At 41.2% G+C, this 16,315-nt stretch overlaps 4 protein-coding genes across 5 annotated transcripts; 2 read left to right on the top strand and 2 right to left on the bottom strand.

The window, feature by feature from the left end:
* Positions 1-2,711: 2,711 nt before the first annotated feature.
* Positions 2,712-5,163, bottom strand: mrpl17 (mitochondrial ribosomal protein L17). The gene is made up of 3 exons (XM_071909214.2): positions 4,783-5,163; positions 3,378-3,446; positions 2,712-3,249 (listed from the first exon to the last, which is right to left on the bottom strand). The coding sequence occupies exons 1-3, from the start codon at positions 4,954-4,956 to the stop codon at positions 2,995-2,997; spliced, it is 498 nt and encodes a 165-aa protein (XP_071765315.1). The 5' UTR covers positions 4,957-5,163; the 3' UTR covers positions 2,712-2,994.
* Positions 5,164-7,267: 2,104 nt separating this feature from the next.
* LOC139919445 (trypsin-1-like) lies at positions 7,268-9,023 on the top strand. 2 transcript variants are annotated; one of them, XM_071909195.2, is made up of 6 exons: positions 7,268-7,307; positions 7,890-8,040; positions 8,164-8,414; positions 8,517-8,653; positions 8,743-8,844; positions 8,976-9,023. In XM_071909195.2, exons 1-6 carry the CDS (start codon positions 7,268-7,270, stop codon positions 9,021-9,023), a joined length of 729 nt encoding a protein of 242 aa, XP_071765296.2. The 2 variants fall into 2 exon arrangements, with proteins under 2 accessions (XP_071765296.2, XP_071765302.2); XM_071909201.2 differs by having other exon boundaries at positions 8,164-8,418; positions 8,527-8,653.
* Positions 9,024-10,742: 1,719 nt separating this feature from the next.
* On the bottom strand, positions 10,743-12,139 carry LOC139919790 (trypsin-1). The gene is made up of 6 exons (XM_071909639.1): positions 12,100-12,139; positions 11,851-12,001; positions 11,470-11,720; positions 11,230-11,366; positions 10,911-11,012; positions 10,743-10,790 (listed from the first exon to the last, which is right to left on the bottom strand). Exons 1-6 carry the CDS (start codon positions 12,137-12,139, stop codon positions 10,743-10,745), a joined length of 729 nt encoding a protein of 242 aa, XP_071765740.1.
* Positions 12,140-13,993: 1,854 nt separating this feature from the next.
* LOC139919808 (trypsin-1-like) lies at positions 13,994-15,497 on the top strand. Its single transcript, XM_071909661.2, has 6 exons — positions 13,994-14,033; positions 14,269-14,419; positions 14,567-14,817; positions 14,983-15,119; positions 15,262-15,363; positions 15,456-15,497. The coding sequence occupies exons 1-6, from the start codon at positions 13,994-13,996 to the stop codon at positions 15,495-15,497; spliced, it is 723 nt and encodes a 240-aa protein (XP_071765762.2).
* The last annotated feature ends 818 nt before the right edge of the window (positions 15,498-16,315 follow it).

The following is a 16,315-nucleotide window of genomic DNA, read 5'->3' as shown; positions in this document are numbered from 1 at the left end:
TTTATGTTTTATGTTTGACACATTTTGATAAAGCATAGATATTTACTCTCTATATCAAATTCGTTGGGTTAATTTATATTCTTATATGCCTTCACTGCAGCTGGTTATTCTGGATTGATATGCTGATGTGTAAATGTACAACGTCACGTTTACTGTGGGCACTTCTAGGTACTCGTAAAACACGCATGTTTGTATTGTACTTCCCGTCCGAAAGCTGATATATTTACTCCACGTGACCATACAGTATGTGCTTATTGTGTGTATTCAAATCTATACTTTTGTAAATACATACAATAGGCTATTTTATGACTGGGTAAATTCTGGTTTCTGATAGAAATTCTGTTATTGTCCCGATCCCTCTGACGCTGTCCGAGACACTATAAACCCAACATTACAGTACGTTGCTTTCAGTTTGCTTTTCACTGGAGTGCAAAATATGCCTGCTCAAAAATGTCATTTCTCCGTGTATGTAGACCTTGGTGAATGTACCGATGCAATAGAGCACAAGGACAGGGGTGAATTTCAAGTTACTTGAACACTACACCTTTATTGATTTTATTTTTCTCTCTATTCAGCCTCCATCTACAACACATCCATGATTCAAGAGTAGAAGGCTGCCCTCGGTCTTTTACAAGTAACTTCATCCTCACCTCTGTCTAGTACCTGAAACATGAATGCTGTATTTGATGGCTTTTCACACTACACTGTGTGAAAGGTTTTCGCAAATATTAGTAGTTTTGTATCCCCTAACATTGAGCAATGACAAAAAAAATCTTGTGGATGAACTGTGAAAATAACAACACAATTGTACATTTTGTTTGTCCTGCATGGAGCACTTTAATGTTCCTGGTCTTAGTCTGTTTATTCGTGATAATGTCACCTTATAGACTGCTTTGAATCTGCATTCCTCTTGCATACACATAACACCTGTAAATATACTCTGAAAATGTCATTGAGTGTCAGGACATTTTAGAGAACGGAACATGCTCAACATAACTCTTTTTTCATTAAATTGCAGATGTTGGTAAGAGCAATGCAAGGCGGTCATTGATGAAACTGAATTTACCGCCAGTTTGTTACAACACAGATAAAGAAATCAATGAAAGGACACTAACAAAATCAGTATTTTATCTCGACTAGGAAGCACGGTTCATTCCTTGCCCGTTTTTCTAATCCATAAAAAATGGTGGTAATTGACTAATAGTCCACAGTTTTATCAATGGCTATCTTGCTATAATGTCTGGAGTACTTTAAGATGTTAGGACTGTGGTGTGTAATTTGTAAGAATATAGTCAGAGGTATAACTTAGTCTGTGAAACAGAATGATACTTGAATTAGAGCACTAGTTGTTATTTCTGGTTGTTAGGTGTCTCTGATTCATATTTGGCTTGACTGCCATTTGTCTACTATTGCCTGTTGTTATGGTTGCCATGACTTGACTTAACAGACACTGGCTGACTAGACTAACAGACAGGCTTATTGATATCATTGCTTCAACTTGTGTACATTGACATAAATGACAGGACTGAGACACACACGTACGGACAGAAGAGGCGGCGCAGAAAAGAGATTGTGTATGCATGATAGAAAACAGCACAGCTTTTAGGCTACTCAGAGCGATCTGGTTAAGAGCACATCACTGAAGCACTGTTTAAATGCATTTTAATGGTGTCAAATGAGAATTCTATATATGCTGTAAATATACACTTTTTGCCAAAATAATAAAAAATATGGTTTTATTAGAGGCATTGTCTGGGCGTGTTATTATTTGGCTACTGTGTTAATAAGCAGGAGTGTTTGTATTGCAGTTAGGCCAAGGGCATTTGTCCAAAGCAGTAAATCTAATAACTGTAAATCATACTCGGAATCTGTTCTCATTACAAGAGTCCATTAAAGTAAAACACCACAGGGACAGACTCCAGGCTGGTCACATTCTGATGTAGGCTGGCCTAATTGTTTCACAGTATGTTACTGCCAGTATCCCATTCCAGTCTTCTTAGAGACTGCCAAAGAGCTGAGTCACAACAACTGTCCCACAACTGTCCCTGTCTGCGCTGCAGTCAGTCAGGGTCGAACTTTACAGACGGCCCTTAGCCTCATCGCTGCCGTGCAGTGTCATTCCTCAAGAACTGTATTGTTATTCTGTCTGGAACTTAAAGGGAAAATCCACCCGCTTATACTGTTATATAACATCAATTTGTGATGCTCAGTGCATTCCAGGAGTTATTTTGTGATGAAGTGTTGTAATTTACTTTTTGGTATACCCACTTACCCTCAACCTGCCTTGTCTACTTCTATTTATTAGTGATTTTCTACATTTCCCAGAATGACTTTCAACAACCCCTAGAAAAGGGGTGCAGACTTGATGCTTTTAATCAAGGGTTTGGCATATAAATACAGCTAGCAAGCCTAGTTTGTGAATATTGGGCTGTCTATGATAAAAAAAAAAAAACACATCTTGTGGCTGCATTGCATTCTGGTCTACTGAGGCTGCTGTCAGTGGAGAAACTGGTCTCTCTGCCTCTTCTGTGATGGATTTCTCCCTGTATGATTGTTGAACATCGGTGCAAAATCAGTCTAGAAAGAAGCCCCTGCTCTTTGATTCAGATGTGCTGACACTAAAACTGATGTTTACCATTTATGTTTTACATAGCTGGTTTTACAAACCTGGATAAATGTAGGTTACCTGAAATAAAGTGAAAAACAATTACTACTGTCAAATAATCACATTTATTTAGACACAAGAGCCTCAGTTTTTCTTACAATGATTCAGAAATGTCCTCTTCTTGGCTTCAGTTGACTCAAGAGCTTTTGCTCATGTGTTGAAGAAATGCATCAATGTCTATTGCCACAATCTGCAGCATCTGCAAGTGACTCCTCAGAAGCATCTTCAGCAACCAACCAACCAACCAACCACCCACAGGGTCCACAGACCATGACATCACCCTTCAGTTACCACTGATCCAATACAATAACGGCATGAATGGATGCTAATTAAGCTTTGTCTGCTAGCTGCTGTGCCCTCTCCTCTCTGTAGCCTTTGAGCAGCTGGTTGATGAGGGTCAGTTCGTTCTGTTTTTTCACAGGGTAGAGAGGTGGGAAGGGGTTTCCTTTGTACTCCAGGACAGCCATCTTGGCTCTGTCCAGGTTCTGCCTGTTGGGAAGGCGCGCAATCCGGGTGTAGCCGTTCGGCTGGGTCTCAAACCGGGGAGCGAGGACCTTAAACAGCTTTGGGACCAGATCCTTTTCCTGGAGAGAGGAAGCAGATTCAATAAACAACCACTTTACATTGAATAAATCATATTTAAACACAGTGACACAACTTGTGACTTCAGAAAGTTGAGAAGAGTTGCGGCCAAGCCAACTCTTACACGTACCGTCAGCCAGAAGCTGGCCATTTTCATCGCCTTCTGGTCAGTGTCTCCCTTTTTGGCGTAGTCAATCAGCTTGGAAAAAGAAGCACATATCGTCAAAACCATTATGTGTGCAAGGAAGGAGCAATTCAGTTCAGAAATGTGTCTCCTATTACACCAGACACTATTGGAATAGGTGAGTGTAACTACATAAAGTCAGAGGAGAGCACATGGGGCAGATCAATCTTCTGGGACTGAGCAAGATCTTTAAAACTCAAGCTGTCAGATGGTACAGTGGTTCCCACACTAAGGTCCAGGGACCCCTGGAGTCCTTGAGGGGTCCCAGGGGTCCACAGCAAAGACAGAAATAGTTCCATTTCATTTTCATTTCATTCACTAGACGTTTGCACGATGAGAAAATTTATAAGAATGACTACTTGTCAGACGTAGGCCTGGACGATACGGACAAAACTAGTATCACAATCATAAGAAATTATTTCAATATGGATGTATAACAATATCTGCTAAGATCAATCAAATTGTTGTTTATTGCACTCAACTGCATGGTAATATGAAGAATGATCAAACTGTAATTTTCAAATAATGTTCACTAATGTGCTTCAGATCAAATTTTCTGAACTTAATGAGTATTTTCACTTTATCATTAATTTAAACAAAATTGCATATCACAATAACTGGGTACCATTATTTTATCAGTGTGATTCTATTGAAAGACTATTAATGATAATATTCATTTTATTGCCCAGCCCTAATCGGTTGTTTCACTCTTCCACTGTTGTCATCCCACCTTCAGTAGAGGCAGCTATATAATTCTATTGTAAAATTTTAAAGTGCAATTCCTTTCTATTAATTTCTATTCCCTCCCAAATTCATTCAAACTCCCAGTGGTTCTTAGTTAGGAGGAGAAAACAATGTTACTTGCTACCAGATATGTTTAATCCTGTTGTAATCTCAGGGATGATAGTGACTAATTGTTTAGGATGCACTGCATATGATTCTATGTATTGTCCATAGCACTGCATATAATTATAGTTATCATATGAACAAAAGGAGTTCCTATATCTGCTTTATTGCACCATATTAATCTACGTTGTAGCTTATTTTATCTTGTACTACTGTAATATGCTTTTGCAACACTCAATACTACCTGATACATGCCAATAAAGCTTTCTCTGTAAATTATTGTATTCTTCTCTACCAACAAAACTCTGCAGAAGGGGGTCCCATGGACAAAACCTGTATTAGATGGGGGTTTGCGGAATAAATGGTATCTGTTTGGAGGTCTTTGACCAGATAAAGGTTTGTGGCCCACTGAGCTGGTGTATTAATGTAACGTTAATGATAAACAGTGTGCACATTTTCAGACTGTCGGTGTGTCAGCTAGCTAACGGCATCACCATGTCGTCACCTTTTCCGCATAGAAGCGCACTTCGTCCGCCCGGGCCAGCGTGGTTTCTATCCTCTCGTGGCGGACCAGTCCCGTCAGGATGTTCCGCAGCAGGTTGATTCGGGACTCGGGACCGAGACCCAACTTGCGAGCCACCCGTCCGTGGGAAATCAACATTTGCAACGTAAGACGCATCGTGCCGGTAGATTCGCCTGCGCGAGGCCCGCAACACACAACCGAAAACCAAACAACTTCAACTGGAACGGCTGTTTCGACTAAAACGTGTTGTTTGTTCAAACCGTGCAGTCTGTGGGTGATGGGGCTCTTAGTTTAATGTTGGGGACAAATCCCAGGGTCGATTACGTCCATGCGTAGTTTGTTAGCGTTGACATTGGCGGTGCGTCGTCTGAGTTGTCCGACTTGGTCTCGAAAATCGTGACCAACAGTTCCGCAGGAAGAGCGGTGACAGCGATAGACGGGGATTTGGATGCTTGGCTTTCTGTATATTCTTGTGGTGCTTTTTTGTAATAAATAAATAAAAAAAAGACAGAGGTCGATTGGTTAATTCCACAATAAAACTGATAATGAGGGAAATAATGCTGAATATAATTTTCTGTTATTATTACATTTTCAGGAGACCCATTTCCTTTTTTCTCGAGACTTACTCATTTCATTTTTAATTCACTACTTCTTTATAATTTTGTGTTCTTTGGTGTTTAATGTGACCTACGGCGGCAAACCACCAAGTTGAATTCCTTGTGTGTTCAACTTGGCCAATATAACTGATTCTGATGATTTTGTATTCAATTATAGCCTAGTATGGCTCAGGATAAGAATAATGCACTTCATGGTGTTTTGCAAATGCATGCAGTTTAGTTTAAACACTACTTGTGAATGTTAACAAGTGAATGGCCCACAATGCAATGTGATAATATATAGCATGATAGCTACTCACTGTTTAGAATTAGCAAATACCCACTTTGACCCACAAAGTCCTTCTGAAAAATGTAATTGTGTGAGTGGGTTACACTTAAGAGTTGATTTGTCATATATTGATCATTCATTAATTGTCCTCAGTCATTAGTGTATGTTGTATGTGTTATGTTTATTATCATCTTATAAATGTTTTAGGAAAGTAAAGAGGCAGCGATGGAACACAGCAGTTCCTTGGAATTTTCCTGTTGCAGTTGCAGCTGGGTTAGGGTTAGATAATTTAGATTTTAGTTCCATGTCCATCATTCTTTTGAATGATGGACATGGTCATATGTTTTGGTTTTGGTCATATATATTTTTTTGTTTGTTCTCCAATACATTCTTCTCCTTTTTTTTAATAATGGTTTAACAGACAGATATAGTCTGCATTAATTAAAGCCTTGTATGTTGGGATGTAATATCCAGAATAAGTAATTATATGAAAGTTGCACACTTCTCTCCATATGAAAATATTTATTTTACATCACCAACATGTTTCGGCATTATGCCTTCTTCAGGGTGTCATGACAATAAAAGTTCACCTGGACCTTAAATAGAAACAGGTGACTATTATTAGTGACGTCATATGACCAGCCCCCAATGCTCCTTGATAACAAATACTACTTATTTCACGATAGTCAGTGGTATAAAATACAGTGTAAAATATACTAAATCTTCACATCATTTGACCAAAAAATGTGGTTTGATTTAGACCCATAGAAATAATATTTGCTTCATATTTTTCAAGACGCTATAACAAGCATGGGCCCTTCAGTCAACATTGGTCAGTTGGTTGGATTTTGCAACCAGGGATGCAATATCCTACCAACTCTGTTAACAGCCCATCACCACCAAAAAAATAAATAAATAAAAAAAAGTCCAGGCTTATCATAAAAGATCCTCTGTTTGCTCATGTGTCAGCTGAGACTTGTTACTTGTTTAATGTGGTAACAAACCCGCCCTAAAAAACTGGGGAATCACCTCAGTTTTTGTCAGGATTCATATTCTATAAAGCTACTGCACATATGTGAAAGTGAAAAAAGAGTCATCAACTCTTTTTTTTTTTGAAGTTGTTGTCCTGTGTAAGACAATGTGCCCTAGTTTTTTCCACTGTGGAGTCCAGAGCCAGACAGCGAGTGTGTGAGAGAGGCTCCACCTGGCCACGCGGCTGGGGGCCAAGTCAAGGTCAGGACGCAGATTACAACCTGTCCCAAACATGCTGTACTGTACTAAAATTATGCCAGAACAATCTGGGATCAGGCACAAACTACACCACTGAAATTCTGGAGCTGCAAACCGCTTTTTGTTACAGAATTAAACACAATTCTTAGAGTAGGCTCCCAATAAGCCCAATTAATGTCTTGCATTAGTAGAACTTGTAATAAAAACTTGTAATCGTTACTCTTCCAGGGCTTTGATTGGTCAATAAAGCCAGGGGCGTGTCTTGGCAGTGTGCAGGGGTTACAGCAGTCAATAAAAGCCAGGCACAGGTCCAGGAAAAAATCCTTGCATCTTCATCTCCCATCCACCAATCATGAGGTTTCTGGTGTTCGTTCTGCTCCTAGGAGCTGCCTGTAAGTACGGAGCACATTCATAGAACAAACCAATATTCAGAAAGCATCTCTGACTAGATCTAATCTGCGTTTCAGATGCCTTTCATATTCAGTTACATGGCCAAAGAAATCTAGCATGCATGTGCAAAAATGACACCGAAGCAAATTCCTGTACATTTATTGTGTTTTGCGATTAAAGTGATTCCTCGTTCTAATGTCATCTTCAGGACAAACACTGCAAATCAACTTAGGATATACATATTGTAATATGTGACATCAGACAATTTTTTTTTTAAATGATCTATGTCTATGAATCTGTCCCTATTTAAATAAACATTGAATGAATGAATGAATGAATGATCAGCATTCATAGGCTGAGAGGATTTTTGACGTAATACTACTTTAAAATGCAAAGACTTACAATAAATCATTCTTTGAAATATGATGCAAAGAAGTGCATGAGTTGAAAATACATTTTTGATGAAACTGACTATGGCTCCTTTTTGGGTCTTCTGGGATATTTGAAGAGTATCAACGTTTTTGTAACTCAGACTGTGGATGCCCTCTGTGCTATGGATAGATATAAAGCAAATCTTTTTTCAGTTGCCACGGAGGATGACAAGATCGTTGGCGGGCGTGAGTGCAGGCCTCACTCCCAGCCCCATCAGGTGTCTCTGAACTCTGGCTACCACTTCTGCGGCGGCTCCCTGGTCAACGAGAACTGGGTCGTGTCTGCCGCTCACTGCTACAAGTCGTAAGAGCTTCCCCAAACTACAGAACAAATATGACTTATTTAGCGCTACTGCTCCCACAACTCATCCCTCCTCCTGTCCTTGGCTCTTTCTCTGTCTCTCGCTCTCTTCTACCACTCTTTTAGCAAGATGGACATTGTTCTCGGTGACCACAACCGCTGGTTCATGGACGGCAATGAGCAGATCATTTCTGCTGCCCGTGTGATCCCCCATCCCAACTATGAATCCTGGCTGGTTAACAATGACATCATGCTGATCAAGCTGAGCGAACCCGCCACCATCAATGAGTACGTGCAGCCTGTGGCTCTGCCCACTAGCTGTGCCCCCGCTGGCACCATGTGCACCGTCTCCGGTTGGGGTGTGACCATGAGCTCCTGTGAGTGCCTCTAAGGGCTTCTGCATTTGATTGTTATTCTTAAATTTTGCTGCCCTCTTTCCTCCCTTTATCTTATATCTGTTTGTGTTTGCATCTTCACAGCTGCTGACAGCAACAGACTGCAGTGCCTGGACATCCCCATCCTGTCTAAAGAGGACTGTGACAACTCCTACCCCGACATGATCACTGATGCCATGTTCTGCGCTGGATATCTGGAGGGAGGCAAGGACTCCTGCCAGGTGTGCATCTCTCTGCTTTTCCACCTGGCATTTATGACTTGCTTAGAGTTTGCATAAGCATTGTGTTGATGTCTCTCTCTCTCTCTCAGGGTGACTCTGGTGGCCCCGTGGTGTGCGACGGTGAGCTGCAGGGTGTCGTGTCCTGGGGCTTTGGGTGCGCTGAGAAGAACCACCCTGGTGTCTACGCTAAGGTAAAAATAGGTTTTCTGCAGCATTGATGTTTGTTTGTCTTTTGTGACACAGAAATAGCACACTATTCTCATGATGTGACATGTGTCTTTCCATTTATGTCTCTCTTTCTCTTGTTCTCTTGCATCATCAGACCTGCATTTTCACTGACTGGCTGCAGAGCACCATGGCCAGCTACTAAGTCTGCTCCAATCCTACCTCCAGTACAGCTGTTTGTGCGCTGCAAAAACCCTGTGCAAATGAACTTCTGCCTGTTGTAATGGAGATTAAAATGGAATAAAATAAAAGTGTAACATCTAGATTTTCACTGTGTGATTTTGATTTTGTATCGTTCTCGAATCTATTGTACAGCTCATGTGATGAAATGAAATATCATCTAATCGTATTCAAAACCTATTATAAATCTTTGACATTTTATTATCCCATGAAATATATTAGGGCTGTGTGATTAGTTATAATGCACAGATGAATGCTATAGTGCAAAAAATGGTGAACATATCGCCTAAGGTGGCTCGGTAACACTGTCACTTCCAGTGTTTGACGCCTGAGTGCATGTGTTCGTGTGTGTTTCCTCCGGCTGCTCCAGTTTCCTCCCACAGACAAGCAGGTTAGGTGGATTGAAGACTCTAAATTACCCATAGGTATTAATGAGTGTGAGTGATCGTCTGTCTATCTGTGTTAGATCTGTGAAGGTCTGGCGCAGGATGTTTCCTACGCCTTCCTCCCAGTGAATGCTGGGATAGCCTCCAGCCCCTGTGACCCTGATTACAAATAAGCAGGTAGATCCAGTAATGATCAAACAAAAACTATGTTGGCTGGCATTGTTGATCTTAACAAATCAAACATGTTAAAATTAGATTTTGTTTTGGGATTTCACTTTAAAGTTTGGACATTTTTATAAATCTATCCATCTGACATCTGGGACTTTGTGCCTGAAAATCAAACCCGGAGGACAAACAATAAACAAACATAGATGTCCTGCAGTTTAACAAGCTGATTTAAAGAACTTCATTTAAACAGATGTTAGTTATGATAGTTAGTCTGGCCAGCTACACACATGTAATAAAAGTGCATGTATAAGTGTTTTGTTATCACTGACTGACACACAAAACTTGATTTTTCCACCATGTTGAGAAGGTTAAAGATTATCGTTGTGTCATAATTTAGAAACTGTGGTAGCAACATTTTCTTATAGACTTTGAATGGCATTCCTGTGAAATTTCCAAGGAGGAAATTCATTTATCCGATATATTGATGAATGCAGGGTTAGTCTTCAGTTTCATTCAATAAATACCCTTAAGTCTTGTTCACATAAGGGTTTTAAAGCCATTTTTCTGTGGAACAATTCATATTTCTGAACTACTTTAACACTAGAAGCACTGTAACAAACTTCAAAGTCCCGAATCTTTGAAAGGAGGCACTGTTGTTTAATTTATGTAATGAATCAACTGTGCATGTTCTCTGCCTCCTTTTTCTGCACTGCTGGCTCGCTTTTTGTGCAGGACAAATTCTCCTTGGAGCTAATAAAGATCTATTCTAATCTAAACTTGCTGCACATTGTATAATTATATTTTCCTATAACCACAACTCCTGGCGTTCCACAATATTGGATGTTAAATAAATTCATGCTTTTGTCTGGTTTATACTGTATCCTGAAGGGCAAGTAAACTAGTGAGCAATAAAAGTGATCGCAATAACATGATATTGGGAGACACAGGAATAAAGATGGAGAAATAAAGAATATGCAGGCACAACAAAGTCAAAGTGTAAGCCTTTATTATATAAGGTGGGAAAATGACTGCACAGCATTCAAAATCCTATGGATACTGGAGGTAGAATGGTAGAAGTAAGACTATGGAGGAAAGATGGTAGATGTGGGATGGTGGTGGCAGGATCAGACTTAGTAGCTGGCCATGGTGCGCTCCAGCCAGTCGTTGAACAGGCAGACCTGGAAATGGAGACAGAAAGAGGTTAATATACTGAGCCAGGAACATGTATTCAAATGGGTTCTCTTTATTCTGTGAATGACATGGTGCATATTATAAACGAAGAGACGTTTGAGCCTTACCCTGGCGTAGACACCGGGGTGGTTCTTCTCGGCACATCCGTAGCCCCAGGACACGACACCCTGCAGCTCACCGTCGCACACAACGGGGCCACCAGAGTCACCCTGAGAGAGGAAATACAAACAATGAGATGAGCATTGAAATCAAAAGTGGAAAAAGAAAGGAAATATGTAAATGAAATTCAATACTAAAACAGATTTTTTTCCCCATATATCATCACGAAGGAACTCCTGATATTCTGGAATTAAATTATGCTGTCTTAATCAGATGCACCGGTGGAGAAGGAGGACCTCTGCAGGTCACTCTTGTTGACTACAGTACCTGGCAGGAGTCCTTGCCTCCCTCCAGGTATCCAGCGCAGAACATGGCGTTGGTGATCATGCCGGGGTAGGAGTTGTCACAGTCCTCTTCAGACAGGATGGGGATGTCCAGGCACTGCAGCTTGTCGCCGTCAGCAGCTGTGTTGCATACGGACACAGGAGGATATAGATTAGAACAGCTTGGGAAAAGTAAGGACAGCAGTTGTTCTCTAATACCTGGTTCTTAAGACGCTGTACTCACTGGAGCTCATGGTGTTGCCCCAGCCAGAGACTTTGCACATGGTGCCAGCGGGGGCACAGCTGGTGGGCAGAGCCACAGGCTGCACGTACTGGTTGAGGGTGGCGGGCTTGCTCAGCTTGATCAGCATGATGTCATTGTTGATGTTGTAGGAGGAGTAGTTGGGGTGGCGGATGACACGGGAAGAGGAGATGAACTGCTCATGGCCCTCGGTGACCATGATGTTGTGCTCGCCCATACGCACCTGCACACGGCTGGAGAGGGAGGAGAAGATTAGAGGTAGCGTAGCTTCATGATACCAATTACAACTAAACCTTTTCTTTATTCCTCACAAAGTGAATCAATCAAACTTAAATTCCTGTGACATATCAAGGAGTTGCTTACGACTTGTAGCAGTGAGCGGCAGACACAACCCAGTTAGCGTTCACCAGGGAGCCTCCACAGAAGTGGTAGCCAGAGTTCAGAGACACCTGATGGGGCTGGGAGTGGGCTTTGCACTCATACCCTCCGACGATCTTGTCGTCCTCCGTGGCGACTGAAAACACACAGGAGGCCAAGCAGTTAGGCACCAGGTGAATGTGTAGAGTTCAGTGACTAGGATCAATGAACACAGGGAAAGAGACTTGTACTCACAAGCAGCTCCGATGAGCAGAACGAAGACCAGAGACCTCATGGTTGCTGTGTGATCCTGTTGATGATAGGACTTCACCTGGATACCTGGTTTATATGGATGCTCCAACCTCGCTTTTCCCCACAGAACACACCCCCCTGTGTTTTGTGACCAATCAGGATCCTGGAAAAATGTTTGGCGTGTGAAAAACAAATATGATGCTCACTGGAGGGTGGGCTGCACTGACACTGACATACAGTATGACTGAAATGGTCTTATTTTTCAATCTTTTTTAGAAATATGTTAAATGTAATTGTGGCACTAAAGGGAGGAAATCTGGTCAATGCCTTTAAAAAAAATTGTGCATTTATATGAATGACCATAGAGTATATACTGTTGATTAGTGGATGTCAGATTGCATAGTGCATATACAGTATTTCCTTTAAATGAGTTAACTTATCTGAGGAACAAAAATATATAATTTCTCTTGGTATCTCTGCATTAGCTGGATATTGTGATGCTGTGAATATTTCTAAGCTAATGCCCGTATTAAAATAAACAGATGGCAGCACAAATGGTAGTGGACACCTCTGCTGGCCACACTATGCTGGTTTGCACCTGTATTTGGCACGTGGTGCACTTTGTAATTCTTAACCTTGACATGGATGGAGTTATGCTGCGGAGCCGTGAGTGCAGCTCTGCAGATGGCCTGGTTCACAACCACACTTGTCGAATGTGGCTTTCACAGGAAAACCAGCCCACGCCACTTAAAATAGAACGCTTCAGAGAAAAACATGTTGATTCAAGGTTGATACAAATAAAACAACAACAAAACAAACTGCTCACTCTGAATTATGCAGACCTTTTGGGCACTTCACCTGAAAGAGCACTTTTCAGAAAACCAAGCTGATTAGTTTTGCACATAATCTCACTTCAAAAAACTATAAACAGGCTTGCACAAGGCTATTGGGTTTGAGTGTTGCTTTACCATTGTACTGCTGTTTTGTTTTATGTTTGTACTCCATACCACGATGTGGTCTACAGTAAATAAAATCTGAATCTGAATCTGAATCAAAGTTGCTCAAAGTTAATAAGTCAAATGATTGAATGAGTTTATCCTCTCTGTCCAAACGACACGTCAAAGTAGTGTTAAAAGCAGTTCAGTAAAATGGTGAAAATAGGGAAATAAAGGTTTCAGATTAACCTATTTTATAAATTTGGCTCAGTACTGCCATAATATGATATGATAAAATAATATTATACACATGGATATTAGTAAAAGATTAACAAGGACAACTGTACCTGAAAGAGATCTGGATGAAAAACAAAAATCTCATTCTGAAGATTCAGAGAAGGATCTTCCGTCCACATACATGTAAATGTCTTAGTTAACAGTGGGGTTTTAAAAATGATTTTTCTTCAATATTGTGGATGTTTTTTTCTACTATGAGACTGTTTCAATACCATTGTTAAATGCACAACACTTTGATGTGACTGTTGGATCCAACAGCAATTTGAAATATGCAATGATATAAGAATATGTTCCAGGCATTGTCAGTTGTTGGAAGTAAAAGTTCATAAACTCATAGAATAGACCTTTTATTGCTAACCAGCTCTCTTGGCACTTATCAATGAGTCGGCCTTGAATAAAGACATTATGTGAATAATCCAGCTGTTCCAGCCATATTGGGTTACAGATTATTAATTCACAAGACAGCAAATACTGGACTTTTGGATTCATCACCTTAAATGAACCATGCACCAATGTCTGCTGGTGAGTGCCTATCAGTTTTTTTTTTTATTTTGATTGGCCTTTTATTGGACCAGTCAGGCAGCTTGGTTGAAAAGCTTTTCTAGCAATCGATAGATATAAAGCAGGGATCCAGGTGAAGTCCTCTCACTGATCACACAGCAACCATGAGGTCTCTGGTTTTCATTCTGCTCATCGGAGCTGCTTGTGAGTATTGATTTTAGAGGTTTTTTTTAGAGTTGCTTGGCTTTCATTCTTTGTACACATCTGTACTGGATTCTGTTTCACAAAACCTCTCTGATACTTTGAAGTCTTCTGCAAAGGTGATTTAGAACAGTGAAATGTTGAATAGAAGAAATGTAGTGGTGTTCCAGCCCACTGCTTTGTTACTGTTTTTTACTGCAATTTCTGGCAAATGAATACCTCTTGAATCTATTTTCAGTTGCCACGGAGGACGACAAGATCGTCGGGGGGTATGAGTGCACGCCCTACTCCCAGCCCCATCAGGTGTCTCTGAACTCTGGCTACCACTTCTGTGGAGGCTCCCTGGTCAACGAGAACTGGGTTGTGTCTGCTGCTCACTGCTACAAGTCGTAAGCAACTTCTTGGTATTTTACAGGATTTTAGCTCTGAGTAATTCATCTGCTGGGGAATAAACATGCAAACACAGGAAACTTAACTGCTACTATAAAAACGCTTCATTATTTTATTTTTTACCATCCCCTTTCTATCTCTTTCAGCCGTGTGGAGGTGCGTATGGGCGAGCACCACATCAAGGTCACCGAGGGCCATGAGCAGTTCATCTCCTCTTCCCGTGTCATCCGCCACCCCTACTTCAGCTCCTACACCCTTGAAAACGACGTCATGCTGATCAAGCTCAGCAAGCCCGCCACCTTCAACCAGTACGTGCAGCCTGTGGCTCTGCCCACCAGCTGTGCCCCCGCTGGCACCATGTGCAAAGTCACTGGCTGGGGCAACACCATGAGCTCCAGTGAGTAACATCTGTTTAAAAAAAACCCAAAACAATGAACTCCATCTTCCTTGCATTCAGGTTCAAAGTTCAGTTGTCTACGATGTTTACCCAATCTAATAATCATCCTAATACACATCCCCACTGCATAGCTCCCACTCTCTCTCTTCTGTTTTCTTTCTATAGCTGCTAACAGGGACAAGCTGCAGTGCCTGGACATCCCCATCCTGTCTGATGAGGACTGTAACAGATCTTACCCCGGCATGATCGATGCCACCATGTTCTGCGCTGGATACCTGGAGGGAGGCAAGGACTCCTGCCAGGTACCGTGTCTCCCCGCTATTCCACCATGTACACCACGCTCACAGTGTTGGCTGCATTTTGTCATTGTAAATAAGTGAGTTTGAGTTTTGATGAAATATACTGTTTCCTCACGCTCGTCCCTCTTGTCCCTGTCTCTCTCAGGGAGACTCTGGTGGTCCCGTTGTGTGCGAGGGTGAGCTGCAGGGTATTGTGTCCTGGGGCTACGGATGTGCCGAGAAGAACCACCCTGGTGTCTACGCCAAGGTAACACTTCAGAGAATCAGCCAAGATATAACTATCACACTGTTCAACATAGTGACACTGTAACTAACGCACTAATATCGCCCCATTTTCAGGTCTGCATGTTCATCGACTGGCTGCACAGCACCATGGCCTGATCCAACCATTTGACCTCTGCATCAGTCACACAACTCAACATCGGCTGTCCAAATACCATCTGTTGTACTGGTGTTGAAGAACTATAACAAATAAAGCATTTGAAAAGAATTATTTGTTCTTCTGTGTATTTGTTCTATTTTTTCTATTGAAAAGAGGGACTCGTTATAAATAATTTGTCTATACTTAATGCAGGTAAAGCAGCATTAACCATATAAAGGTTTTCAGCAAATGACATGATAACCATGGCAGTAATGTACAACATTATCCTCATGATATCTATTATTATTCCTTCATAAGCCATTTCGTTAATAATAATTAAACAAAGCACCCACAAAGTAACATGGAACTATTTCTAAACAAGCTATTACTATTTTTAAACATCATCTGGTTAGATTACCAAAGCACTTCCCCTGCCGCCACACACACACACACACACACACACACAAACAAAACTGTTTAGAAAAGGCAAAGAGCTTGAACATTTTTTCTAATTGATATGCAGAACGCCTCTCTTTGGTCCCATGGCATGAGAAGTATTTGTATCAACATGTGAATAAATAAATAAATAGTAGAGTCCAGCAGAACAGTAGTGCAGGACTCCCACTAAAAGAGGAGAAAGGTACTGGGTCAGCAATATAACCACATACATATGGGACTGTCAGCTGGCTTTAAATCATGGTTACAGGTGGATTTTTTTCCATTACGGTGAACTTTATGTGCCCTAGGTGGGATGGGAGAAGAGAAAAAATACTCAGTTGATATTATTCAAACACATCTTCTCTTTGGAACAACTTGCCTGAGGAGCTCAGGCTGGCAG

The sequence above is a fragment of the Centroberyx gerrardi genome, chromosome 12 (assembly GCF_048128805.1).
Source record: "Centroberyx gerrardi isolate f3 chromosome 12, fCenGer3.hap1.cur.20231027, whole genome shotgun sequence".
Classification (NCBI taxonomy): Eukaryota; Metazoa; Chordata; class Actinopteri; order Beryciformes; family Berycidae; genus Centroberyx; species Centroberyx gerrardi.
The sequence above is the reverse complement of the archived record's forward strand: the minus strand, read 5'-3'. Positions and strand labels throughout refer to the sequence as shown.